Consider the following 27,059-nt stretch of genomic DNA (forward strand, 5'->3'; position numbering starts at 1 on the left):
TTCCATCCTTCCGAGGTCGGTCAAACGAGGACACCCAGATTGTTGGGTGGACAACAGGCTTAGAGAGGGCTGTAAAGCGCTGTATCAGTCTTAAGCGCCTTTGCTAATTAAAGTTTAACTCAGGAAGTCACTTAAACGCCGCCGCCTCCACATTCTGACGGAGGAACGACATCTTGGACGCCTGCGAAGTGTGTCTTGTTCATCCCTGATTACCTTGTTGGTTCCCCGCGTTTTTTGAAAATAAAATAAATAAAAATAAAAATTGGAATTCATTTGAATCCTCTGAATCAGCAGCCTGTGTTTTCTTAAATAAAAGCGCATGGTTTTTATTCTTCCTCCTCCTCTTCCTCCTCCTCCCTCCTCCTCCTTCCTCCTCCGTTGCTGCTGGGTGACTAGCTGACCACTATCTTCCCGATACCATGAGCCACGTCTTGAGCTGCGTGAAGAAGGAAAAAGAGCGGACGGCCGCTTTCCAAGCCCTGGGTCTGCTCTCTGTGGCCGTGCGGTCCGAGTTCCAGGTTTACCTGCCCAAGGTTCTTGAAATCATCAAGGGCGCCCTCCCGTTGAAGGACTTCACCCACAAGTAAGTGAGGGCTTCCCGAGGGTGCGAGGTATTCGGGATTGGGCGTCCCGTTTTCAAGCCCCGGAACGCTTGAAACAGTTTCTGAACTCTTTGAGCATTGATGGATGTTCGTTCTCAGCTTGGGCCGAAGTTGAGAGCCATCAGAAAGAGATTCCGTGGGAGCTTAAAGGCTCTCTTCCAGCCCATTGCCCCAAACGGCTACTTCCCATATCAGGTCTTTGGCTGGGGAAGCTCCTGTGGTCACAGTCATGGCTATTTTTCCAAGCCTGCTACCTGTCCATGGAGATTCTCCGTCATCCAGGTCATGGTTGTCCCAAAGCTACTTTTTTCAGGAGGCCCCGGGAGTTTCTTGTTGTTTTGTTGGAAGACGTTTCGCTTCTCACGCAAGAAGCTTCTTCGGCTCTGACTGGGGGGGGGGGGTGGAATGGGAGGGTTTATATTCCTGGTCGTTTGCATCCACTTGGAGGTTTGCCTCGTGTGTCCTCGGGCTCACCTGAGCGGTGCAAACGGGCCTGGAGCCTCCTTGCTGCAGGATGTTTTTTCTGCCTTGGGTCCCCAATCACCGCTGAAGACAGGCACACGGGCTGTTGGGGATGAGTCTGTGTTGTCTGCGTCTCCAATTTGAAGCGCAGATGGCCCGTTCCCCACAGAAGGAGCTGAAGAGGCTTCCTCGGACGAGAAGCGAAACGTCTTTCAAAGAAAAACAAGGAAGTCCAGTTGCCTCCTGGGAAAAAAACACCTTTGGGACAGCCCTGCTACCTTTAAACTTCCTGCTTCAGATGGGGCGAGGATTGTTAATGTGGCTAAGCCACGGTTGCGTGTATGTATGAACGGTTTGGCTTGCTTCAAGAAATGTAATCCGTGCCTCCTTAGGAGACAGAAATCCGTGCAGGTGGATGCCACGGTGTTTACCTGCATCAGCATGCTGGCACGAGCGATGGGTCCCTCTATCCAGCAAGACATCAAGGAACTTCTGGAGCCCATGTTGGCTGTGGGGCTGAGGTAGGTCCAGCAGACTCTTGCCTTCTGCTTTGGGGCTTGCCTTTGTATCTCTTAAGGGACGCGGTGGCTCAGTGGGTTAGGATGCTGAGCTTGTCGATCAGAAGGTCGACAGTTTGGCGGGTCGAATGCCGAGTGCCGCATAGCAGAGTGAGCGCCTGTTACGTGTCCCAGCTTCTGCCAACCTAGCAGTTCGAAAGCACATAAAAATGCAAGTAGAAAAATAGGGACCACTACGGTGGGAAGGTAACAGCGTTCCGTGCACCTTTGGCGTCTAGTCATGCCGGGCACATGACCACGGAGACGTCCTCGGACAAGCGCTGGCTCTTCGGCTTTGAAACGGGGATTGAGCACCAGCCCCTAGAGTCGGAAACGACTAGCACGCATGTGCGGGGGAACCTTTACCTTTACCCTGTATCTCTTAATCACCCGACATTGTGATAATGCCACGAGGCCCGAAAGCAGCGTCGTGTTCGGTTGCGAGTAACAAAGGTGTAACGTGTGAGCAGCTGCTAGGTTTTCTCTTAGTGCCCACTTTGGAGATTCGAGGCACCCCTCTCGGCCCAGCCTTCCTATCCCGAAACAGTCGTAGATCCGAACCGCACAGTGACAACCGTATCTAGGCGAGGATCGTACGCTTCAGCCAGCCGTCCGCCCACGGCTCTCTGCTTCTCATCCTCAGCCCTGCCCTGACCGCTGTGCTGTACGACCTGAGCCGCCAGATCCCCCAGCTGAAGAAAGAGATCCAGGACGGCTTGCTGAAAATGCTTTCCCTTGTGCTGATGCACCGCCCGCTGCGCCACCCGGGCATGCCGAAAGGGCTGGCCCACCAGCTGGCCTCTCCCAGCCTCACCAACATCCCCGAGGCCAACGACGTGGCCAGCATCACCCTCGCCCTCCGCACCCTGGGCAGCTTTGAGTTTGAAGGTAAGCCAGCCGGAGAAAGAGGCAAGCAGAAATCCCGCCGAGAAAGCCCCGCAGGCCAGGCTGGCCAAACCCTCCCCGCTTCCCTTACCCTTCCTTCTTCCCTCAGGGCACTCCTTGACTCAGTTCGTCCGGCACTGCGCGGATCACTTCCTGAACAGCGAGCACAAGGAAGTGCGGATGGAAGCGGCCCGGACGTGTTCCCGCTTGCTCACGCCTTCCATTCACCTGATCAGCGGCCATGCCCACGTGGTCAGCCAGACGGCGGTCCAAGTGGTGGCCGACGTCCTCAGCAAGCTCTTGGTGGTCGGGATCACGGACCCCGGTGAGCATCGGGAGGCAGGGAAGAAAGAGGGCGCTCTGGGCGTACGGTAGAACGGCGGGGTGGAGGGTTCGTTCCCCGAGCTTGTGGGTTGCTTAGCAAGAGAAGCTTGGGGCTGAGTTTTGGTCGTTACCAGTAGCCTGTGCAGATGGTGCAAGCATCTGTTGCTGTGTGCAGCAGATTAAATCTCGTTTTAATGCATGCTGATTAATGTACATTTAAAGTGACAATAAATCTATTCCGTTCCGTTCCTTTTTTCTTTTTCTTTTCTATTCTACTCTACTGTACTTCTATTCCTGTTCCTATTCTATTCTATTCTTTTCTATTCCATTCCATTGTTATTCTATTCTATTCCTATCCTATCCTATCCTATTCATTCCATTCCATTCTTATTTCTATTCTGCTCTACTCTATTCTATTCTTATTCTGTTCCATTCCATTCCATTCTATTCCTATTCTATTCTATTCTGCTCTGCTCTATTCTATTACATTTCTATCCTATCCTATCCTATTCATTCCATTCCATTCCATTCTATTCCTATTCTATTCTATTCTACTCTACTCTACTGTACTCTACTTCTATTCCTATCCTATCCTATCCTATTCAATCCATTCCATTCCATTCTTATTTCTATTCTGCTCTACTCTACTCTATTCTTATTCTGTTCTATTCCGTTCCATTCTATTCCTATTCCTATTCCTACTTTACTCTACTCTACTCTATTCCATTTCTACCCTATCCCATCCTATTCATTCCATTCCATTCTATTCCTATTCTGTTCTATTCTACTCTACTCTATTCTACTCTATTCTACTCTACTCTACTCTACTTCTACTCCTTTCCTATCCTATCCTATCCTATCCTATCCTATCCTATCCTATCCTATCCTATCCATCCCCATCCCCATCCCCATCGCATCTGTCTTCATTCTATTCTGTTCTGTCTATTATCTGCTGTACAAATCTGGCCTCTCCAGACCCCGACATCCGGTTCTGCGTGCTGGCGTCCTTGGACGAGCGCTTTGATGCCCACCTGGCCCAGGCGGAGAATTTGCAAGCGCTTTTCGTTGCTCTGAACGACCAGGTGTTTGAGATCCGGGAGCTGGCCATTTGCACCGTGGGCCGGCTGAGCAGCATGAACCCGGCTTTCGTCATGCCGTTCCTCCGGAAAATGCTAATTCAGGTAAGAGCGTTGGAGGAGGCATCAAGCCCCCACAAACCCTGTCTGCCCTGGCGATGCCGTCCCCCCCCCCAAAAAAAATCACTTAACTGTAGCTCGGAGGTGAATGGGACCATTTTGGTTTTTCATATTTGTAAGCATTGCCATCGGCTCCGATGCTAGCCCTACACTTGCGGCTTTTCAGAAGCTCTCACTATTTTTATTTATTTAAATTTCATATTTCTTAACCCTAACCCATCTCCCTTGAAGATTCTTTCTGCCCTGAAGCAGAAGTGATAGAAAATGGGAGAGAATTCTGAGCGGATACATTGATGTCCGCTAATGGTGGTGCAGTGGTTAGAATGCAGCATCGCAGGCTAACTCTGCCCACTGCCAGGAGTTCGATCCTGACCCGCTCAAGGTCGACTCAGCCTTCCGTCCTTCCGAGGTTGGAAAAATGAGGACCCAGATTGTTGGGCAATAGGCCAAATCTGTAAACCACTCAGAGGGCTGTAGAAGCGGTATATAAGCTTAAGTGCTATTGCTAGTGTGGGTATATTAGTAGCGCTAAGTAACAGGTGGAGAAAATTCATTTTGTGGCCCTTTGAGGAATAGAGGCATCCGATTCACACAAAGCGGCCTTTCGCTTCTGAGCTGAAATGCCTTCCTTCTCTTGCTGTTAACCTGGAACCATCCCCTTCCCCCCCCCTCCTTCCAGATCCTGACCGAGCTGGAGCACAGTGGCGTGGGCAGAATCAAAGAGCAGAGTGCCAGGATGTTGGGACACTTGGTATCCAACGCCCCACGGCTCATTCGTCCTTACATGGAACCCATTCTCAAGGTAAGGTGGCCGTGAGGGTGGCTTTGTGAATCCCCAAACACATCCCTTGGTTTTGCCCTCCAGGCTCATCAGCCTTCAGTTGCTCTCTTCCGCCATGTTGAAAGGATTTATTGATTGCATCTCAGCTTTCTCCCTACTGAGAGGAGAGCTTAAAATGTCCTTTCCTTCATAGGAGGAGAAAGAAATATCTACAGGTAGTCCTCGGCTTACAACAGTACATGTAGTGTGTCAGGGTAATGACTTAAAGGCTAACCAGCTGATGTAATGTAAGGTGAATGATGCAATGATAGGAACGACTCAGCAGTGTATGTGTCTCTTTAAGAGCAAGCAGGGTCTGTATCCCTTTAAGAGTCTGAGTATAAAAGGGAAGGCTTTTGCTGGAGTCTCTCTCTCTCTCTCTCTCTCTCTCTCTCTCTCTTTCCGCCTCCCTCCTTTTACCCCTTTGCTGGGGCAAAGCTCCTTCAACAAACGTCTCGCTTGAGAACAGAAATCCCAAGCTCCATTCTGGTCTTAAGACAGGGGCCTTCAAACTTGGCCCTTGGATGACTCGTGGACTTCCAACTCCCAGGATTCCTCAGCCAGGCGTGCCACGCTGGCTGAGGAATCCTGGGAGTTGGAAGTCCACGAGTCACCCAAGGGCCAAGCTTGAAGGCCCCTGTCTTAAGTCAAGGACCGCCTGTATTCGACGGGATCCTTTTTCACTTGCCTTTTTCGCCTTGGTTTTTCTGGTGTCGTTCAACAGGCGCTAATCGTGAAGCTGAAAGACCCAGATCCTGATCCGAACCCCGGCGTGATCAATAACGTCTTGGCTACCATCGGTGAATTGGCCCAGGTAAGTTACGCAGGTAGCCTCTTTCCGCAGCTGCTGAAAGGAAAGAGTCCCTTCGTTCCCGCCACACCATCACCAGCCTCGTTTCCCACCCTTTGCATTCCGGACTCCGCTGTTTTTCCATGTACGGATTTTTTTTTCCCCCTCCCCGACAGGTGAGCGGGCTGGAGATGCGCAAATGGGTGGATGAGCTTTTCATCATCATCATGGACATGCTCCAGGACTCCTCCTTGCTGGCCAAAAGACAGGTGAGTGGCCCGCAGAGGTGATGACCTGGTCCCCTTCCTTGAACCTGGGGAATTGGCCCCCCCATCCACACACAGACACACTTTTGATGTCAGGGGTGATCTACTCTGCTTATGAGCCCCCCTGTCCCCCCCCCCTTGAGATTGCAGTTCAAGGCAGAATCTCTTGCCCTGGGCTGAATGACAGAATAACGGAGTTGGAAGGGACCTTGGAGGTCTTCTAGTCCAACCCCCCCCTGCTCAAGCAGAAGACCTAGGCCATTATCCGATCTCTTCTTAAAAACCTGATGGGAGCGCCCACAACGTCTGAAGGCCAGCCGTCCCACAGCTTCATTCTTCTCCCTGTCAGGAAATTCCTCCTTCGTTCCAGGTTGCTTCTCTCCTTGATGAGTTTCCATCCGTTGCTTCTCGTCCTGCCTTCGGGCGCTTTGGAGAATAGCTTGACTCCCTCTTCTTTGGGGCAGCCCCTCAACTATTGCAACGCTGCCACCACGTCACCCACCCTACTCCTCCTTTTTGATTTAAACTACTAGACATTCCCAATTCCCGCAACCGTTCTTCGTGTCTTTTAGTCGTGTTGTTGCCCTCTCGAAACGGGCAAGGTCGCCCGTTCACCCGGAAGTCCTTAAATCGCTTCCGTTACACTGCGTCGTTTGCTTTTTTTCTTTTCCTTTTGGCGTAGAAATAAAATCGGTGCCCGCTAGAGGAATCTGACCTACCGTTTTACTTCTCTCCGGGCCCTTTCACTCAGTGCGGCTAAACAGTTGGCAAACTTTATTTTAGATGGAGCCCTAATCCTCTTTTCTTCCGTGTGTGTGTGTGTGTGTGTGTGTGTGTGTGTGTGTGTGTGTATCTTTTCCAGGTGGCTTTGTGGACCCTGGGACAGCTGGTCGCCAGCACCGGCTACGTGGTGGAACCCTATAGGAAATATCCGACTCTCCTCGAGGTGTTGCTGAACTTCTTAAAAACGGAGCAGAACCAGGGCACACGAAGAGAGGTAGGCCTCTTTCGTTTGCCCTCCCCGCTCGGCAGGCTTTGGGAAGTTCCAAGGAAAAGTTGCTTTATCCGTGTTTCAGGCCTGCCAAAAAAACAACAACAACCAGGGCCAGGGGAATCCTTTATCAGGAGAAATTGGGCCCCGGGAAACCGATTGTGCGAATGTGCGAATGAATCCTTTGCCTTATGTTCGTTCTTTCCCCCCCACCCTCCCCATGTTAGGCTATTCGTGTCCTCGGCCTCTTGGGAGCTTTGGACCCGTATAAACATAAGGTGAACATCGGTATGATAGACCAGTCCAGAGATGCTTCGGCTGTCAGCCTTTCGGAGTCCAAATCCAGCCAGGATTCTTGTAAGTGAGCTGAGGAGAAAAACGTTGTGAGTCAGCCTCTGTTTGTTTGTTTGTTTTTTAAAAAAAGCCGTTGTGTTATTTAGTAGTTCAGTTTAAAAACAAATCAGAAATTAGCTCGCGTGAGCTTGGACGTGGCACTAGATCAGGGGGGGTCTTCTTCCCACTTGGCCTGTTCTGTACCAGCCTGCTACCGGCCCTGCAGAAAAGGCAGGGACAACCCCTTTTACAAGAAGGCAAGAGGCTGGAATTACACCTGCCAAATTTATTACCACAAAAACAAACGGAACAAGACAAACCAAGAAACAGGAGCTTAAAGAAACATGAACTATCCAAGCGGTTGCCTTCAGCAAACCAGCCCTCCCCACACATTCCCCTTATATAGAGTTCAGGGCGTGGCTTCTCTCTGCCTCCTTCCGAGAAGCCCCATTGCCTTCCTCTGTTTACTCCTAATTGACTGCCTCCTGCGTCGGGCGTCCTTGAACAGGGCCAGCTGTGGGTCATCTTCATCCACACTGTCAGGCTCACACAGCTGGGTCTCCGTGGTGACCAAGTGGGAGGGGCCTGGCTGAGGGCTCTCATCAGCAAGATCTTCAACCCCCTCAGCAAGGTCTTCAACACCCCCCTCCTCCTCATCTGAGTCGTCCGACCCAACTGCCGAACCCACGGGCTGACCCTGAATCACAACATGGCCCTTCGGTGACTCGTGGACTTCAACTCCCAGAATTCCTCAGCCAGGCTGAGGAATTCTGGGAGTTGAAGTCCACGAGTCACCGAAGGGCCACGTTGGAAGACACCCCCCCGCCCCCCTTGCATTAGATGCTTAGAAGCGAAACCGTTCTACGGTTAAATTGGATGATCGGAATTAAAACTGGGGCGTCTCGCCCACTGGGTGACCAGCTCCACCCTGCTGGCATCTCAGATCTATAAAGTCGTGACAGACCGTCCAGTTGCGGCTTGCTTGTGGGTCCGCTGTTGTGCCCTGCAAACCACGGAACGGAGCCTTCTCTGTTTTTCCAGCCGACTACAGCACCAGTGAGATGCTCGTTAACATGGGAAACCTCCCCCTGGACGAGTTCTACCCTGCGGTCTCCATGGTGGCCCTGATGAGGATCTTCCGGGATCAGTCCTTGTCCCACCACCACACCATGGTGGTCCAGGCCATCACCTTTATCTTCAAATCCCTGGGCCTCAAGTGTGTGCAATTCCTGCCTCAAGTGATGCCAACTTTCCTCAACGTCATCCGGGTTTGCGACGGGGCCATCCGGGAAGTGAGTTGCGCCTCAGAAATCACTTAAAATAGCAAAAAAAAAAAAAAGAAATGTGGCCGTGCTCCTTTGGAGAAGGGAGGGGGCAGGGACTCTGCTGAGTGATCTGTTCGGCCAGCAGACTGAAGAAGCGAGTGACCATTTCCATTCCCTGGTTTTTTGTGGGGGTTTTTTTTGTCCTTTTTAATGGTAAATAGTCCCAGTCTCCTGCCTAGAAAAACAAAGCCTCCTTAGCTCAGTCCAGCAGTTCCCAGGGTGCTTCTGCCCAGTTGTTGCTCTCAAGTTCTGGGTCTCACGTGTTTTGCATTGTCCTCTTCGGAAGAGGGGAATGTGGCCCGTCCCTCCCGGCTAATTTCTCCCAGCTCCCGGCCGCTATTGCCACCCTTGTGTAAGTCTCTCCTTTCCTCTAAGGCTCACGCGTTCTGTGTGGCCCCGGGCCACTGTCCGAACGAGAGCTTGGTGCAACTCTCAAAGAAGCCCATCGTCGCCGGCAAAGCTCTACCGCGGGGGTCTTCAAACGTGGCCCTTTTAGGACCGGTGGACTTCCGACTCCCAGAATTCCTTGGGGGGGGGTTGGTTGACGTCCGTACATCTTCAAACAGCCCAGGTTGAGAAATGCGACCCAACGGGGAGGGAGCTTGTTGTAACGGCCGGCGAAGATCTGTGGGGCAAAGAGAGAGAACGCCTTGTTCCTGGCCAGCCACTAAGTTGATACCGATAAACCCAGATCTTGGTTTGTCTTGGTTTGTCTCTTGGCTTGAAAACGTGACCGTAACTGCAAGAGGCAGAATGCAGTCCAGGGAAAGGAAGGGAGGGAGAGAAAGGAAAGGAAGGAAGGAAGGAAGGAAGGAAGGAAGGAAGGAAGGAAGGAAGGAAGGAAGATTTAGATTTAGATTTAGATTTTATTAGATTTATATACCGCCCTTTCCCGAAGGACTCAGGGCGGTTTACAGGGCATTTTAAAATCATATCAATATAAGTACAAAGTTAAAAGAGAATTAAAAGAATTAAAAGAAGGAAGGAAGGAAGGAAGGAAGGAAGGAAGGAAGGAAGATTTAGATTTAGATTTAGATTTAGATTTAGATTTAGATTTTATTAGATTTATATACCGCCCTTTCCCGAAGGACTCAGGGCGGTTTACAGGGCATTTTAAAATCATATCAATATAAGTACAAAGTTAAAAGAGAATTAAAAGAATTAAAAGAAGGAAGGAAGGAAGGAAGGAAGGAAGGAAGGAAGGAGAAAAAATGGAAGGGAGGGAAGGCAGGAAGAAGATGGGAATGAGAAGGAAGGGAAGGGAGGGAGGGAGGGAGGAAAGATCCCTAGAGGTCCAAGCAGGATCCATCCGCTCTTAGCTTCAGCATCTCCTGAAGGTCCGGATCCCCCAGTAGCGTCATTGCTGGGAAGTGTGGAATCCTTAGAGAGCACAAGCTGTGCTGCTTTCGGGGTGTGTGTGTGTGGGGGGGCCATTCTAAAGGAAGCTTTTTGTTAGACCCACCTTCTCCCAGAGTGAAGCCACGGAGCCCCCCCCCCCATTTTGGCAATCCGACCTTTGTTGCCCGGCTGGACCTGGCCTGCCTTTGATCCTACTTTGCCTACTGTCTTTAAAAATTTGCAGGTAAAAGAAGATGGTGATAGTGTGCTGGGGAGAAGAGCCGAGGTGGGTACACTTGGCATTTAAGCGCCCCCCCCTCCTAAAAAAAAATAAAGAGCACTTCCTGAGTTGGCTACCAAGCCTCTCAAATTCCTAATGAAAGAACAGGACAGGATGCACTGTTTTGCTACGTCTTTTTTTCACAGCACTCCCTCGCAATTTCCCCCCCAACCGGTCCTTTTCTCTCTCTCTCTCTGCTCTGTTTTGCGTTGTCAGGGTGGATGATCGAGTGGGATCCTGATTTGCACCAATCCTGTGAAGTCTCTCTTGATCGTGAGGCTCGCGGCCTAAAACTTAACCACCTCTCTGTCTGTCTCTCTCTCTCTCTCTCTCTTGCAAGCCACCTTGGTTTTTCTGCTAACTCATTTCCCGAAGAGGGTGCTGGGCACGCAGAGAGGGAAGGTTTACGGATAACAACGGGGAGAAAAGGGCGTTTCGGAGGAAGCGAGGAAGGGCCGGGACAGGCTGGGAAAGCAGAGTTTGCAAAACTTTGGGGTGTTCCTGTTTGCATGCCTGAAACTTCAGCCTTCTCGCCAAAATGCTTCGGCACGGTCCTCCCTGAGATTCCGCACAAACACAGCTGCCTTGTGAGCTGCTGGATTTAAAATGTGTGCTCGGGGGTGGGTGGGGGGGAGAGAAGAGACAGCGCGACCTGGAAGCAAAAGAGTGTGCGAAGTGCGGGGTGGTGGTGGTGGTCGGTGAGGATGGAAAAACCCTCCCTGGAAGCGCGCCTACCGTTTTGCTCTTTTCTCCCTGCCTTAGTTCCTTTTCCAGCAGCTGGGAATGCTGGTGTCCTTCGTGAGAAGCCACATTCGGCCTTACATGGATGAAATTGTTACTCTCATGAGGGTGAGTAAGGACCCTTGGGACATTCGCGCGTGAAAATCCAACCGGGAGGAAACGCTTTAAAAGTGGGAAGTGCCTCGGGCCTAAATTTCCTTTGACGTTGAAACAGCAGCTGACAAGGAGGGAAGCAGGCAAGTGAAAAAGGCAATGCACCTAACTGGGGTTATAGTTCCTTAAGGTGGAATCGAGAAGAAAAAAATTTTTCAGCTCTTCTGCGGAATAACACTTCCAGCTTTTGGACACATTCCCCGATGCTGCCTTTGCTGGAGAATGTTAGCAAGAAGGATATCCAGGAAAAGCAGGAGAGGGGAGCTGTCATAAAGTGGTGTAGAAATTCAGGTTTTTTTTAAAGGAAAAGTAGAAGCTGCTAGGGACGCGGTGGCTCAGTGGGTTAGGATGCTGAGCTTGTCGATCAGAAGGTCGGCAGTTTGGCGGGTCGAATCCCGAGTGCCGCGTAACAGAGTGGAGCGCCTGTTACTCGTCCCAGCTTCTGCCAACCTAGCAGTTCGAAAGCACGTAAAAATGCAAGTAGAAAAATAGGGACCACTACGGTGGGAAGGTAACAGCGTTCCATGCGCCTTTGGCGTCTAGTCATGCCGGCCACATGACCATGGAGACGTCCTCGGACAAGCGCTGGCTCTTCGGCTTTGAAACGGAGATGAGCACCAGCCCCTAGAGTTGGAAACAACTAGCACGCATGTGCGGGGGAACCTTTACCTTTACCTTTAGAAGCTGCTATCAAAGAGAAATTTTTTTTCTTCTAAACTGGGGCAGGGGTGCGGGGGGGGGGAGGAGGAATCCAGTCTCAGATCTCTGCAGGCTTGGTCCACCGTAAGACTTTGAACGTAAAGCAAATTTCCGTCCTTCCGAGATGGAATTGAAGCTTCTGACGGCTGGAGTTAGCCTTCGAGGGCACTTGCACTTGTAATGAGATTCAGTTCTTTTTCACGCTTTCTGGCTCTCTGTTCTAATTTTGCTCCCTTTCCATCTCTCTCTCTCTCTTTCCTGCTCCCCCGCTCCCCCGTCCAGGATTTCTGGGTGGTAAATAACTCCATCCAGAGCACGATTATCCTCCTCATTGAGCAGATAGTGGTGGCTCTCGGTGGGGAATTCAAGCTGTACCTTCCCCAGCTCATCCCGCATATGCTTCGCGTCTTCATGCACGACAACAGCAGCACCCGCAGTGTTTCCACCAAGGTGAGTTGGGGGAACACAGGTGGTTGCATCCCACACCCTGGTCTGATTCAAACTCTGATCACCCCCCCCACCCCCCAAAAAAACCTCTCCTGGGCTGCTGCAGGCCTGGACAAGTTAATCTTCATCTGGCTTTTGTTCCCTTTTTTTAACTCACTCAAATAAATTAGGATTAGAACATGCTGATGGTTGAACCCAGATTGACTTCTTTTGAATCTTGCCCTTGCTTCCTATCGAGTGTCAAGGACGAAACTTTGGCAGCTACATGCCTCCGTGTTTCAACTTGCCTTTTACATTAAGGGGGTGGGGGGGAGGTGTTACTTTCAAGCGGGTTAGATGGGGAAACGAAACTTCCACGATTCAGCTGAACAATGCGAGAGCCTGAAGCCTTTTCAAGGGACAACAGAACGGGTGTGAAGTTGAAGCGGACGGTTCCCAATGACAAAGCGAACTTGTTTCTATGGACTTCGTAGGACGTTGGGGGTTTGGCTGGGAAAATTATTGCTTTAAGTCTATGAATAGGCGTTGGATCCTCCCAGCTAGTTTGACTTTGACATTAACCAGGCAGTGTATTTAATAAACAGCATGTTTTTCAGAGACGGAACGAACCTGGAGTTTTCTTTGGATTCTCGAGTTGGATGTTGACATCGAATTTGCTTTTTCCAGCTGCTGAATGCCATCCAGTTGTTTGGAGCCAATCTGGATGATTACCTGCACTTGTTACTGCCTCCCATTGTAAAGCTTTTTGATGCGCCCGATGCCCCTTTGTCTGCTCGCAAGTAAGGATGGATGTTGTTGTCCACGGACATCTACATTGTTTTACAGGCTTTTAATAAAAGATGTTGCCGGTCCTGTCCAAATATTTTAAATTTTCTTGACAGGACGTCCAAATGTGTCCCCCTTTCGGGTTTATCTGCGTCCAGCGTGTGTGTGTGTGTGTGTGTGTGTGTGTGTGTGTGTTTACAATTACAGGGCTTTGGTTTTTTTCCCTTTTCGCAGAGCTGCCTTAGAAACTGTGGACCGATTGACGGAGTCCCTTGATTTCACGGATTACGCTTCGCGGATTATCCATCCCATCGTGCGAACTCTGGACCAGAGCCCAGAGCTTCGGACGACTGCCATGGACACGCTCTCCTCCTTGGTTTTCCAGCTGGGCAAAAAGGTGAGCCGGGGTATTCTTTTCCCAAGGAGAGATCCCGGCTTGGCTGAATTTAAATCCTTTCCTTGAAAAACGTACACAACGCTGCTAGCGTCGGATGTTTTTGCCTTGACAACAGTTGGGAGATATAGCCGTTTTCTCCCTTTCGCTTTTAGAGTTAGATGACGCTGGGGGGGGGGTGTGTGGAATGTGCACGAGAGTCCAGCTAGACATAACAACACTGAACCTAACGTGGGAACCAAGGTCGTTGAAATAAAGAGATGATAAAGAATTGGTGGGCTGGAGAATTGGAGGGCAAGCTAACTCTTCTTCTCACCCCGGCAGTATCAGATCTTTATCCCAATGGTAAACAAAGTACTGGTCCGTCACCGGATCAATCACCAGCGGTACGACGTCCTCATCTGCAGGATTGTGAAGGTCAGTGAATCCTCAAAAAGCAGACTGAGAGGGGAGGGCAACCCGTTTGTTTGAAGGACACCTGTCTCTCATCTCTGCTCCTGCCCTGGGCTTGTCAGCGGACCTGAGTTTCACTTTTTAAGGCCATCACCTTTCTTCCATTTTTATACGAGAAAGGGGCGAATCGCATCTTTTCCGTTTGGCCCCAAGCCTGCAGCAGCGCTCCCCAAATATAAAGCTAGGTTTGGTTTGCTTTTGCTGAATGGCTGCTCTTCTCTTCCTCAGGGCTACACTCTTGCCGATGAAGAAGACGACCCCCTGATTTACCAGCACCGCATGCAGAGAAGCAGCCAAGGAGAGGCCCTCGCCAGCGGCCCCGTCGAAACGGGGCCCATGAAGAAGCTCCACGTCAGCACCATCAACTTACAGAAGGTGAAGCTCGGGGGGCGGGGCGGCGCTAGGCAGAGACCCGCCTTGCGAGATTGGCAGCGATCTTCAGAAACCAGAGTTTCCGATGCTTTGCGGCGTCCGAATTCGATACCCAGGACCAGTTTGTGATGATCTAGCAGATTTCATGTCACTTCCTTTTTGTGTGTATATGCCCTCCCCTTCTTCCCTTCCCCCCCCTCCCCCGCTGTCAGATTTTTTTCTGGCCCTGATGAGCAAGCTGGTTGCAGCGACTCAAGAGAAGACCGCTTTGCCTTCTAGGCCTGGGGAGCAGCCCGACGGGTTTCCAAAGACGATTGGTTGGAATGGTTGAGACGTCTGAGTCTGGAATTGTTGAAAGACTCCTCATCGCCTTCGCTGCGCTCGTGCTGGGCCCTGGCTCAGGCCTACAACCCCATGGCCAGGTAGACATTCAACACAGGTCAGGGAGAAGACAGAGAAAGGATCCCCTCGGCGGTTTATTGCAAGCGTAGGAAAATGTTTAAGGGAAGTGTGTGTGTGTGTGTGTGTGTGTATCTGATAGTAGACGTGCTTTGCTTTGGGATGTGAACCCCAAAGGTGCTTTCTCCAGAGGCGGCCGGATTTTCTCGCGGACTCCCCAAAATCCACAAAGCGGGGAACCCCACCCAGACCAACCGTCAGCTGCGTCAACTCCGTCACCTGCAACGTTGCGAAACATCTAACCACTTTCATTAGCTCCTCTGGTTGGCCCCGCCACCCATCCCGTCAACAATTCACAGGGCTTTGCAAAGTAAAACCAGACCCAGAACGAGACCACGGTTTTCCCGTGGCGTGACTTGCCTCTTCACCTGCGTTCCACAAGAAAGCCCGTCCGCCTCTTGCGAAAGCACCTGGTGGGACGACCACGAGCTGGACGACATTTCGGGATGCGAACTTTCGGAGCCGATGTTCCAGGGCGTTTGGGTGAGAACCCGAAGGCTTTGCAGCAAAGCTGAAATCGATCGCCTGCTATGCATTTTAAGATTAACCTATCCAAGACTTAAGCACTTGCACTCGACGGGAAACATGGTGTGAAGGATTGTGAGTTGCGCACCAGTGCTTGAAAGCTAGCGGCGGGAGGAGATGTATGTCAGTAAAATGTTTACCGAGGATAGCAAATTGGATAGGAAAAAAAAATGGTTTGAATGCTGAAATAACGATAAGGGGTAGTTTGAGAAGTTGCCAGCCAGTTCTCGAGTCCGATGGTTATTTTTATTAGAAATTCTCCCCTCTGCAATTATGGGCTTCCAGTGAGACGTGGCTGTGGGTTCAGTATGGATCACTGAAGTGGTGGGTTCAACGTTGGCAGACTCAACTGTTCCGTTCTCCGTGTCCCCCTTTCCCGCTGCTTCTCCCCCGCCCCCTCCTCAGGGATCTGTTCAACGCGGCCTTTGTTTCATGCTGGTCCGAGCTAAACGAAGACCAGCAGGACGAGCTGATCCGTAGCATCGAGCTGGCACTGACGTCTCAGGATATTGCCGAAGTCACCCAGACCCTGCTCAATTTGGCTGAGTTCATGGAGCACAGCGACAAGGTAGAGCGCGTCGGGGTGGAGGTTTTCCGACTTCCTTTTTAACAACTTTGCTCAGACCTTGCGAAGAGGCAGGTGACTTTGCTGATCATGCAGAAATGGCCATAGCGCTTGGACCCCACACTGCTTTACAGCAGGGGTCCCCAACCCGCCCCCCTCCAGTCTGTGGACCGGCACCAGGCTGCCGCATGCCAGAAACCCAGCCCCCACAAACAAGTGATGCCTTATATGCAGGATACCATCAGCACACAACACCACGCCCCTTTTGGCCCACAGAATGATGTCTCTCCACGGAACCGGTCCCCGGTGCCCAAAACGTTGAGGGCCACTGCTTTACAGCTCTTCTCTGAAGAGTCAGCAAATTGCCCCCAACGATTTGGGTCCCTGTTTTACCGACCTCGGAAGGACGGCAGGCTGAGTTCAAGCCCTGCGTCAAGCGGCTTAATGAGGCCGGAGGTAGCCTCAGCTCCAGCGGTTTGAGCTCTAGCGCTGCGCGGCAGGGCGAGCCCCCCGTCCCTCGCCTCAGCGTCGGCCCGCCTAGCAGTTCGAAAGCATGTTGTGCGCAAGTAGATAGACAGGTACCACCGGTGGGGAGGCGAGCTGGTGCTCTGTGCAGGCAATCGGATTCCGGCTGGATCTGAACCTTTCTGCTTGCAAGGCAGCTCTGGGAAGGGAAGGGGCTTTGGGTGACAATCTAGGAAGAGCCCCCTCACCTTTATGGTGCGAAGCCAGCTCGCCCTCCTGTGGCGCACCTTGGGAAGGGCACCAGCGTTTCCTATAACAGGGCTGGTACCTTGGCAAGCCAAGCTACTACTCTGCCATAGAGTTGGGGGTCTCCTGGGTACTGTAACAACGCCATACGCTAATAATAATAACAACAACAACAACCACTGCGCCTCCAGGGCTCATGGGTACATCTAGCTGCTTACGTAACATTCTCTAGATTGGCCTGGAAATTTGCACTCCGTCCCGGCCCTGACCTTTTGTCTGGCTTCCTTTGCACAGGGACCCCTGCCATTGGGGGACGATAACGGCATCGTCTTATTGGGAGAGCGGGCCGCCAAGTGCCGAGCCTACGCCAAGGCGCTACACTACAAAGAGCTGGAATTTCAGAAGGGGCCCACTCCAGCCATCCTTGAGTCCCTCATCAGGTAGGCCGCTTCCCCACTTTTGCTCTCTTGGTCGGTAAGCTCCTCCGACGGAGGAGAACAGCTGCTGTTTCTCTGGAAGAGGTTGAGGTTGAGAATCTGGGAAAGAGTGCCGTAAAGAGCCACAAAGATGACGATGAACAAAGAGGGCTGGAGGCTAAATCGTGTGAAGAACGGTTGCAGGAACTGGGTACGTCTAGTCTAGTGAAAAGGAGGACAGGGAGGGGTGTGTGTGACATGATAGCAGTGTTCCAGTATCTCAAGGGCTGCCCCAAAGAAGAGGGAGTCAAGCTCTTCTCCAAAGGCCCCGAAGGCAGGACAAGAAGCAACGAATGGAAACTAAGCAACCGGGAATTAAGGAGTTTTCTGACAGTCAGAACAATAAACCATTGGAACGGCTCGCCTTCAGATGTTGTGGGTGCTCCATCACTGGAGGCTTTTAAGAAAAGGCTTTACAGCCATTTGTCCAGAACGATTCTAGGGCTTCCTGCTTGAGCAGGGGGTTGGACTAGACGACCTCCAAGGTCCCTTCCAACTCTGTGTTACTCTGTTCTGTTCTGGAAGCCCTTTATCAAGGTACAATCCCAGAGCGAGGATTGGAGGTATCTAGGCATCCTGTTTGGCAACGGTTGCATCTGGTATTCGCTTGGGGAAATTTGTTTCGAGTTAAGGAAGAAAACGGGAGATTTTTTTTCCCCCTCAAAACAGGAAACAGAACATCACGTGGAAAATATTCATGCTAAATTCTGTCCTTCCCTTTTATACACTAAGTAGACAGAGACAAAAACCGCAGCACCGATATCCAGTTGATATAATCCAGGAGGGTTTTTTTGTTTTTGTGTGTGTGTGTGTGGGGGGGGGAAGTCTCCATTGTCACTGGAACAAAGATGTAGAACTCTCCTCTGCCAGTAACCAAGAGATCCCTTTGCAACCTCAGATTCTTCACAGCATTGACACCAGATTAGCAACACACACACACACACACACACACACACACACACAAACCTCCCTCCGGTGTCGGTTGGCGTTTCCAGAAATTCTGCTTGCCTGGAAACCTGTTTGTTCCGAGGATTACGCACTCAGCCTCAAGCTCAGTTTTAAAACCAAGAGGATTTTATTATGCTACGGAGGAAGAAAAGGTGTTTGCACAGAGCATCGATCGGTTTACAGCTGCAAAATAAAGAAATCCTAAGCGTCTGATTCCCATAAGCTCCTGATGTGGAGGAATCAACCTAGGCAATACGTTTGGCGAACATCTGGTGTGGCTTCTCTCCCTGCCATCCCCGACATTCCAGTCCAGCAAGGACGTAAAGGCAAGCCTAAGTTAACTCAGGGGGAGATGTGAGCATCCCGACGGGAGAACGTTGTCTTCGGGAAGACCCAGAAACATTCAGGTGGAGAGTGAAAGAGGTGAGCATCTGCATTGCTACTGATGGAAGTGCTTTTTCCATACGTAAGCTCATTCTGGACATCCCCCCTCCCTCTCTCCCCCTGTGGCCCCTGGTTTAGAGGTGACATCATCTCCTTCGTTGACTCTGTTGGGGTCCCCTCTAGGCCTTGAAGTCTGTTGGCCGGATCTTCATCTCCACCCTCTTCAGGGAATATATTTTGCCATGCCAGCTGTACCAGGTGATGCCATCGGTGCTCTTGTTGTGTTCATCCTTACGATAGTAAACCCCGTTCAGGTTGGAGTCGGTGCAGCAGTTGTACCAGTAACCCCCTGTTGAGAGAAAGAGGAAGACGAGAGGGGTTTTTTTTAGGACATCTGGTAACGCCAAGATAGCGGCCCTCGTCGTCGTCAACGGATCTCTGGCCGAGGGTCAGCAAATTGCAAAGCATCGGGGAGTTGGCCGTTGCCGGCGTCTGAACATTCACGATTGAAAATGACAGGGGTCAGCTCCTCCCACGCGGAGGAGTTTGTGTTCTGCCACTGCTAAGTGGCTGATGGAGCAGAATGGAGCAGAAAGAGGGACCCCCCCAACGCTACTTACAAGAGAAATTGGAACATTCAAAGAACAGAGGAATCAACCCTTAGGAAGATTTGCCCTTCTGGAAACTGGGCAAGCGACGTCGGTCTGAACAACTAGGTGGAATTGGGCTAAAGAACGGGTGGCTGTTCCTGCATAAAATTTGGGCAGGGTTCTTCAAAGACAAAAGGGGACAGTGGTCCTACTTCAGTGACCTTGACCCAGGAGGAGGCGGAGGAGGTTTTGTGCAAGGCTGACCTTTGCGTAACTGCGCACAGTGATCGACACATTTGTCATTGTCCTTGTCCATGGTGCTGAAGGCCGTGTTGTTGTGGTACCGCAGGGAGTCGCGTGGCACACTGCCGCTGAAGTTGGCCAGGAAGAGACGGTAGCTGCTCAACTCGTTGCCCACCGCAAATCGGCTGTATTGAGCAAAAACGCGGTTGCCATCCCAATCCTGCAGGGCAAGAAGAAAATTAAGGAGACGCCCCTTATTTATGCTGGATTTAGGGAAACATTTATCTGAAATATCGGTGCTGTCACCAAGCTCTGGATGGAGGAAATGACTTCTTTGTTTAACTGATCTTTTACATGTTTCTTGTGCACCAGCCGCAAATGAATGTGCTCTATTAACCTGAAACTAACCATCGCTTTGTGCGCTAAGCCTTAGATTTGGTAACGCTTTCAGGATTTATTAAATAGAGTAACGTGCAATGGAATCCATTCTTTTCATGTACTGTCTCCAGTCGGAGCATGCCCAGTCTTTTTTGTGCTGAAGTAACCCAGGAGTAAATGCGGCACACGGGGGTTTGTAATTCAGTGGTGGTTTATAACACACTATCTACAAGTATGCGCTAGAAACAGAATACATACACGTGGTGAAACAGCAAACTCTAATACACAGCAGTCAAGGGGATGAGAGAGAGAGAGACTCCAGCAAAAAAACCTTCCCTTTTATACTCCAGCTCTTAAAGGGATACGCACACCTGCTGAGTTATTCCTGTATTACACTCATCCACATCACATCTTTCACATAAGCTGTTCAGCTGTTAAGTCATCATCCTGACACTGCCCAAGGAAAATAGTTACGCAGCCTAATCATGGTCTAGGCTGCTGGAGTTCGGTGGATGTACGCCACGACTAAACGGGCATTGTTAGACCATCTTTGGCAACCCTTCGTAGCTCTTTCCTCCCCCAAGTCTTCTGCGGTACTTGGGCACATGGAAGCGTTTCTAATGGTTTTTGACTTCCTTTTCTCTGGAACGTTGCAACTGTGAAATGGTCTCACGAGGTCGATGGATCGTTAAGGTGCTTCCAAGTGAAAAGCAGAACGCAGAGATGCAATCATATGATCTTTATTTATCGATAGATTAGAGAGAAAGAATTACTTGGCATGGAGGCATCCATGCCTGCATGTGAGAGAGAACAAAAGAACAGAGAGCAAGCTAGCATAGCATAACTGGAACAGAACAAGAAGCTAGGAGAGAACAAAGAGCAGCCCCTTGAGCAGAGGTATTTATGAGGGGGTCTCAGCCCCTCCCTAACCATAAAACTCTCTCGCCAATGGGGCTGCAGGGGCCGGGGACCCCTGACCCATCAGTGGAAGCAAAGAAGCCTCTTTGCTCCCATCTGATGACCTTTTTGGGGAACTGCCATGGCTGGCACAAAAACATCTAACAGCAACACCCCAGGCGTCTAACCGAGGCCGGCCAAGCAGGTGAAGAAGCTACGGTACTTGCCTCCAGCTCCACGCGAAGGACGGTCGGCCTCCTAGAAAGCCGATGGATGTGCTCATTTCCCAGCCAGAAGTCTCCACGCGGGCTTCCGAACCCTTCTTTGTACTGCTTCCAATTTTGGCCGAAAGAAATCAAACCAGTTTTCCGCCTCTGGATAACAGTCCAGCCTCCTCCATCGGTCTCCATGTCACAGTACACCTGGGAAAGCGGAAAAAGAAGGGCGATTTCGGGCAATCAGGCACGGCGGGTAATTTACCGAGACAGCGAAGATCAGCGTCGCTTCCGTACTGGATGTTTCCAGCATACATTCAAGCCGCCCACCTACCTACCTACTTCTCTCGCGCACGGAGCAAAAAAAAAAAATTACCTTGCCTGGAATGGGAAAGGCACCGAAAAGTTGCACGGCGTTTTGGGAAAAGTGTGAACAGCAAGTCAAAGCGACTTAAGCCTAACTCCATCCCGTAGAGCTGTTGCTGTTTTGTACACAGCTGGGAGGCGGGGTGGGGTGGGGGTTTTGTTCTCTAAGATCGACACCGTTCCCAAGTCTGTAGGAATCCTAAACCTCGCGTAGTTTCCTGCCTTTCGTCTCTTCCCACGGGGGTGTGTAAGTTTCTTACTTGCAATTCTGGACTTCCCAGAAATTCATCCGGGAGAAGGTAGTAGACACCAGAAAATCTGTAATTTCTCTGATAAAGGGACGAACAGTCGTACACAGCGTCTGAGCCAGAAAATAAAAAATGCAATAGGTTGAATTATTCCCAACTGTCAGGAAAATTTAGCTCCCCCCCCCACATATATATATTTGGTCCGATTCTGTATCTGATGTCTTTATGGAGAAGGAGCAAGCTTTCCACTTTTATTAATCTACTCCTATCCATCATCTCCATTCTCATGTCTCTGCCTCAGAAAGAAAAATGTGTGTCACCATTCTAAGGATGGGCATTTATAGGTCTTTCACTGCATTGGATATAAGCACATAATGAATATAAGTACTAAGTATACATGCTAAATTAGGGACGCGGTGGCTCAGTGGGTTAGGATGCTGAGCTTGTCGATCAGAAGGTCGGCAGTTTGGCGGGTCGAATCCCGAGCGCCGCGTAGCAGAGTGGAGCGCCTGTTACTCGTCCCAGCTTCTGCCAACCTAGCAGTTCGAAAGCACGTAAAAAATGCAAGTAGAAAAATAGGGACCGCTCCGGTGGGAAGGTAACAGCGTTCCGTGCGCCTTTGGCGTCCAGTCATGCCGGCCACATGACCACGGAGACGTCCTCGGACAAGCGCTGGCTCTTCGGCTTTGAAACGGAGATGAGCACCGGCCCCTAGAGTCAGAAACGACTAGCACGCATGTGCGGGGGAACCAAACACACACACACCTAAATATATGCGTAGAAACCTCACCACAGGCTTAATGAGAAATTTGCTTAATACAGTTGTCCAAAATAGACAGTTAAGAGAAGGAACGAGATTCTTTTTTCTGGAATTCACCGGCTTTGGAGTCTTCCAGAAAAAAACAAAACAAAAAAACAATAGTGCTTTCAAACGGTGAGCGAGGGTTGAGGGGGTAACTAGCAATTAAATTAGCTTGGGTTTGGGGGTTACGAAGTGGCATCCAGAGGAAGCTTGACCCCCCCCCCCTCGTTCTTTTAAATCCATATAACAAACCCCAGAAAGCTCACGCTTTGGGCCGAGGGCTGCATTTGCGGGTTTGCTCTCCCCAGCCCTGCTAGCTGAACGGGGCTAAGTAAGTTTAACTTGGGCCAGCAAAAAGAAAGAGGCCGAAAGGTCTCTTGTGAATTGGCCACCTTCTCCGGAAGACGGGAATTCTCCCAAAAATTCAGGCTTCGGTCAAGTTCACAACACGACGCCCGTACGGCGGAGCTCCTCCTTAAGCTTCTTCATCTCTTAAATCCTTCTCCACCACCACCACCACCACCCAGTTATATTTTATATATTCCTGGGGGTCCCGATCTGATGACTGTCGCTGCTCTTTCTGCATTAGCCAGAGGGGAATCCCTTTCTTACCTGTGGACGTTTGGGTGACCGCCTGGGCTGCCTGAAGCTGCAGGAGGCCGAGTTGGGAATTCATCTCCGAACACTTCCCTTCCGTGTCGTTCAGCCGGGCCTCCGTCAGCTTGACGCTCCCTTCCAGAGCCGTCAGCCGCGTGAGGGCCTGTCCCAGGATGTTGTCGTCCCGCATCTTGCCCACCTCTTCTAATACGGAGGAGAGGTTGGCCACTCGGACCTTCAGCTTTTTTAGGTCTGTGCAACATCCGGAGCTTTTGCTGTCCTCGCCGCTCCCGGCCTTCTCGGAAAGAGTCTGCGGCCACGCTGGAGATATAGCGAGAGAGAGGGTCAGGGCACATAAGCAAGCCAGCTGGGGGCTGAAGGTGGACCGCATGATCGTGTGTGTATTCTCTCGGTCTCTCTTCCGCTTCCTCTTTAGCTCCCAATAACCCTTAACAAAATTCCCAAGCTTCTCCTGGCAGTTTCTCTCTCTCCCCCCCCCCCCACACCCTGTGTGATGGAAAATAGTGCTCTTGGCAAATCCGAGTCAGTTGCCTAAGAATCTGCCTTTGCTAAAAGAGTGTGCATCTTGTGGTGTGTGTGTGTGTATCTGCTTCCTTACACACGGTTTTTAAATATTTGTGGCTCCTGGCTGTCTCCGCCCTTTGCAGCCATCCATGGCCCTCCCATTTCTCCCGCCCTTCGTGGGCGAAACTAAAGCTGGGCTGTGCTTGGGGCTATTTTGTTTTCCCCGACAAAGGGACCCTGAACTTGAAACTCACCTTCTTGGTTGGGTGATTTTCTCAGGACTTGGGGGAAACCGCAGTTGTTTCCAGGAAAGATGCCCTTGTTGGATTGTGGCCTTCCCGCCGATTAAATCTCTGGCACGTGGAAGACCGTAACAGGATTGGGTGTCCCGCGAATGAAAAGAAGTCACCAGTAAATGTCACGGTGTTTGCAAATAACCCACACCTTCCGCTGATTGGATCTCTGGCAGTCCGACTGAGCAATCCCGAGGTCCTTTGTGGAGATAACAAACACCAGGATGGTGTTTTTATTGGGAAAAAATGCCTACGAACATGCAGCTGGAAAGGGACACATCACAAAGCTGAGCTGGCAGTCAACATCTGTCAAGTCTTTTGCAAAGCAGAACATTAGGAAGAGAACCGGTCATTTCCACGCAACTTGGACGAAACGAGAGAGCAGCAAAAAAAAGGATCGTAGAGACGGCAACATCTTGATTTATTTTATTTTATTTTCTCTTTCTCTTCCCCCTCCCCGCTCCCTTCCCTGGAATTTTAAGAGTAAAAAAAAAAAAAATCACTTGAGCCCAGTCCAGGTTTGAAGCACAAGGCATTTCCCTTTGACAAGTTACAAAATGAAAAGCCGGCGAGGGAGGGCGGGCGGGCAGCAGCGGCAGTTGTAGTGAAAAGGGGGAGAGGGGGGGGAAGGAAAAAAAAAAGGATAATGGCCTATTTGTCAGAAGGAGATAAAGTTGGAGGTGATTAATTGCCCGACCGGCAGAGCTGAGATGCTCCTGGCTGTCCAACAGAACGTGACAGCCATTCATCGCTTTTTTTTTTTTAGCAGGTGGTTGATTCTTGATTCACTCCCAAGGAGCCACGGCGGGTTTATTGCCCATAGCCATATTTCAGGCAGAACAAACCCAACTTGCTCTTTCATCAATAACGCCGGGGTGTTGACAAGCCACTGAAAGACAGCTTAGGAACTTAAAGAGGGGGAAAAAAAAGGGTCTTTCGAATGAGGAGTGGATGACTGAGGTCATTTTCCACGCTTGGGCCTTCTCTACGCAAGGCTCACGATCTGAGATTGTGGATCCACGCGCTCCTAGTAACGGGAGCTACCCTTAGAATACGTGGAGGAAGAGGTTCCCGTTGGATGAAAGCAAACATTACAAAAATCCAGCAAGCAGCCCCGTCTCCCAATCTTGAGAACTTATGTTTTATAAGGGAAACCACTCCAATCTTTCTTTCTTTCTTTCTTTCCTTCCTTCCTTCCTTCCTCCTTCTTTCTTTCTTTCTTTCTTTCTTTCTTTCTTTCTTTCTTTCTTTCTTTCTTTCTTTCCTTCCTTCCTTCCTTCCTTCCTTCCTACTTTCCTTTCCTTCCTTCCTTCCTTCCTTCCTTCCTTCCTTCCTTCCTTCTTTCTTTCCTTCCTTCCTTCTTTCTTTCTTTCCTTCGTTCCTTCTTTCTTTCCTTCCTTCCTTCCTTCCTTCCTTCCTTCCTTCTTCTTCTTTCCTTACTTCCTTCTTTCTTTCTTTCCTTCCTTCCTTCTTTCTTTCTTTCTTTCCTTCCTTCCTTCCTTCCTTCCTTCCTTCCTTCCTTCCTTCCTTCCTTCCTTCCTTCCTTCCTTCCTTCTTCTCCTTCCTTCCTTTCTTTCTTTCTTTCTTTCTTTCTTTCTTTCTTTCTTTCTTTCTTTCTTTCTTCCTTCCTTCCTTCCTTCCTTCCTTCCTTCCTTCCTTCCTTCCTTTCCTTTTCAGCATCAACAATAAACTGCAGCAGCCGGAGGCCGCGGCTGGGGTGCTGGAATACGCCATGAAGCATTTCGGGGAGCTGGTAAGCTGTGATCCCTCCGTTTTTGCCCCTCGGCTTGTGCTTTTGGAAACTTCCCGTCTCACGTGGAGGGACGGCGTGTGTGCGGCCTGATCCTGCCCGCAGGCTGGGAAGGAATCCACAGCTTGGCAACTGTGGCGGCAGGAAGTGCCAGAGGCTGAATCGAAAAGGCCGGAGCCTGCACGAGGGTCGGGACATAAAAGTCAAGAAAGGAGGGGGAGGGAGAAAAACACACCAAAATTCTGTATTCTTATTGCCATTATTATAAAACGAAGCTCCTCAAAGCTAGCAAAAAACAGGAGTGAGGCGGCCCTTTTGCAAACCCACAAAACTCTTAAACACGCCGACAATGCTGGTATTTTATTTTATGCGTTATTTGGTGCTTACTGGTTGCTTCTGACGAGGAGAGCTGCAGTTCACAAAAGACTCAAACCGGTGTGTGTGTGTGTGTGTGTCTTCAAACCTGGCCCTTTGATGACTTGTGGACTTCAACTCCCGGAATTCTGGGTGTTGAAGTCCACAAGTCACAAAAGGGCCAAGTTTGAAGACCCCCCGACTTTAATAAACGTATTGCGCTAAATGGGCTCCGAGCAGAGGGAGGCAATCTAGCTACCCTTTTGTTACAAAATTTAGATGCCTTCTTAAAAAAAAAAGATAAGATAGGAAGGGTTTTTTAAAAAAAAAATTCCAAAAGGAGAGAAGGTGGGACTTCCTTGGGAAACGTCTACCTTCGCGCTGAGCTGCCGTCCGTTTCTAAAAGGGAAATTTTGACCGATGGGAACCGAGTTTTTCCTTAGCAACTTTTAAGCTGCTTGGACTTCAGCTCCCAGAATTCCCCGTCCGTGTTGAAGCCCACGCAGTTTAAAGCAGGGTGTGTGTGTGGCTCTGGCTGAGGAATTCTGGGAGTTGGATGTCCACAAGTCATCAAAGGGCCAAGTTTGAAGACAACAGCACCACCCACCCTGCTTTAAAGTTACTAAGGTTTGAGAATACTCATCGAGAAGGTCAGGGCAGCTAAAGGAAATGGCAGAGGCATCTCTCTGCGATGTTTCAACACCGTTTTGAGCTTCAGAAAGTTTTCAACTGGTTAATTACAGTTGAGCTGCCCAACTGCCAACGGATTTATTTTATTTTATTTTTATTTTTATTACATTTATATCCCGCCCTTCTCCGAAGACTCAGGGCGGCTTACAAGCTTAGCAGTATGCCAGTTGGGGATATCTATCTCTTGGGTTTGATTTTCTTTTCGCCCCCACCCCATTTCCTGGCCCCTCCTTCTAGGAAATCCAGGCCACCTGGTACGAGAAGCTACACGAATGGGAAGATGCCCTGGTGGCCTACGACAAAAAGATGGACACCAGCAAGGATGATCCAGAGCTGATGCTAGGCCGCATGCGTTGCCTGGAAGCCTTAGGGGAATGGTAAGAGCCACGTCCTTGGCCCTCGGCAGCTTCCCGCGCTTGGAATGCTGCATCCAATTATGGTCACCACACCACAATATTGTTGTTGTTAATTGCGAAGTCGTGTTCCTCCAGGCCTTCCTGTCCTCTGCCATCTTCTGGAGTCCCTTTAGGCTCACGCCTCCTGCTTCAGTGACTCCATCCAGCCACCTCCTTCTCTGTCGTCCCCTTCTTCTCTTGCCCTCCACCTTCCCAGCAGGTGGCCAAAGTATTTGAGTTTCAACACCACAATATATATATATATATATATATATATATATATATATATATATATATATATATATATATATATATATATATATATATATATATTGATCAATATATATTGATCTTTATTGATATATATATATATATATGGGACGCGGTGGCTCAGTGGGTTAGGACGCTGAGCTTGTCGATCAGATGGTCGGCAGTTTGGCGGGTCGAATCTTGAG

General features: G+C 50.2%; 2 protein-coding genes and 1 pseudogene across 3 annotated transcripts in view; 2 read left to right on the forward strand and 1 right to left on the reverse strand.

Moving 5' to 3' along the window:
* LOC310648018 (serine/threonine-protein kinase mTOR-like) overlaps positions 1–158 on the forward strand; it is a 7,504-nt pseudogene extending 7,346 nt beyond the window's left edge. The window contains exon 8 of the transcript XR_014494476.1: positions 114–158. The product of XR_014494476.1 is annotated as a serine/threonine-protein kinase mTOR-like (transcript). The remainder of the gene's footprint in view (positions 1–113) is intronic.
* A 220-nt stretch (positions 159–378) lies between these two features.
* The window catches only part of MTOR (mechanistic target of rapamycin kinase), a 51,481-nt gene continuing 24,800 nt past the window's right edge, over positions 379–27,059 (forward strand). The window contains exons 1-23 of the mRNA XM_083375552.1: positions 379–583; positions 1,457–1,585; positions 2,265–2,509; positions 2,616–2,831; positions 3,806–4,011; positions 4,706–4,828; positions 5,571–5,660; positions 5,813–5,905; positions 6,765–6,899; positions 7,121–7,250; positions 8,268–8,518; positions 10,134–10,175; positions 10,932–11,018; positions 12,045–12,212; positions 12,876–12,988; positions 13,209–13,371; positions 13,693–13,785; positions 14,050–14,196; positions 14,473–14,615; positions 15,583–15,745; positions 16,748–16,893; positions 25,093–25,168; positions 26,447–26,586. Coding sequence (XP_083231678.1) covers positions 420–583; positions 1,457–1,585; positions 2,265–2,509; positions 2,616–2,831; positions 3,806–4,011; positions 4,706–4,828; positions 5,571–5,660; positions 5,813–5,905; positions 6,765–6,899; positions 7,121–7,250; positions 8,268–8,518; positions 10,134–10,175; positions 10,932–11,018; positions 12,045–12,212; positions 12,876–12,988; positions 13,209–13,371; positions 13,693–13,785; positions 14,050–14,196; positions 14,473–14,615; positions 15,583–15,745; positions 16,748–16,893; positions 25,093–25,168; positions 26,447–26,586 — 3,263 coding nt within the window. The 5' untranslated portion in view covers positions 379–419. The remainder of the gene's footprint in view (positions 584–1,456; positions 1,586–2,264; positions 2,510–2,615; positions 2,832–3,805; positions 4,012–4,705; positions 4,829–5,570; positions 5,661–5,812; positions 5,906–6,764; positions 6,900–7,120; positions 7,251–8,267; positions 8,519–10,133; positions 10,176–10,931; positions 11,019–12,044; positions 12,213–12,875; positions 12,989–13,208; positions 13,372–13,692; positions 13,786–14,049; positions 14,197–14,472; positions 14,616–15,582; positions 15,746–16,747; positions 16,894–25,092; positions 25,169–26,446; positions 26,587–27,059) is intronic.
* ANGPTL7 (angiopoietin like 7) lies at positions 18,024–22,988 on the reverse strand (the record flags this gene model as incomplete). Its single annotated transcript, XM_083375541.1, has 5 exons — positions 18,024–18,610; positions 19,116–19,314; positions 20,597–20,791; positions 21,211–21,311; positions 22,613–22,988. The coding sequence occupies 5 exons, from the start codon at positions 22,986–22,988 to the stop codon at positions 18,441–18,443; spliced, it is 1,041 nt and encodes a 346-aa protein (XP_083231667.1). The 3' UTR covers positions 18,024–18,440.

Source organism: Vipera ursinii (assembly GCF_947247035.1).
Source record: "Vipera ursinii genome assembly, chromosome: 17".
In the NCBI taxonomy this organism is placed as follows: Eukaryota; Metazoa; Chordata; class Lepidosauria; order Squamata; family Viperidae; genus Vipera; species Vipera ursinii.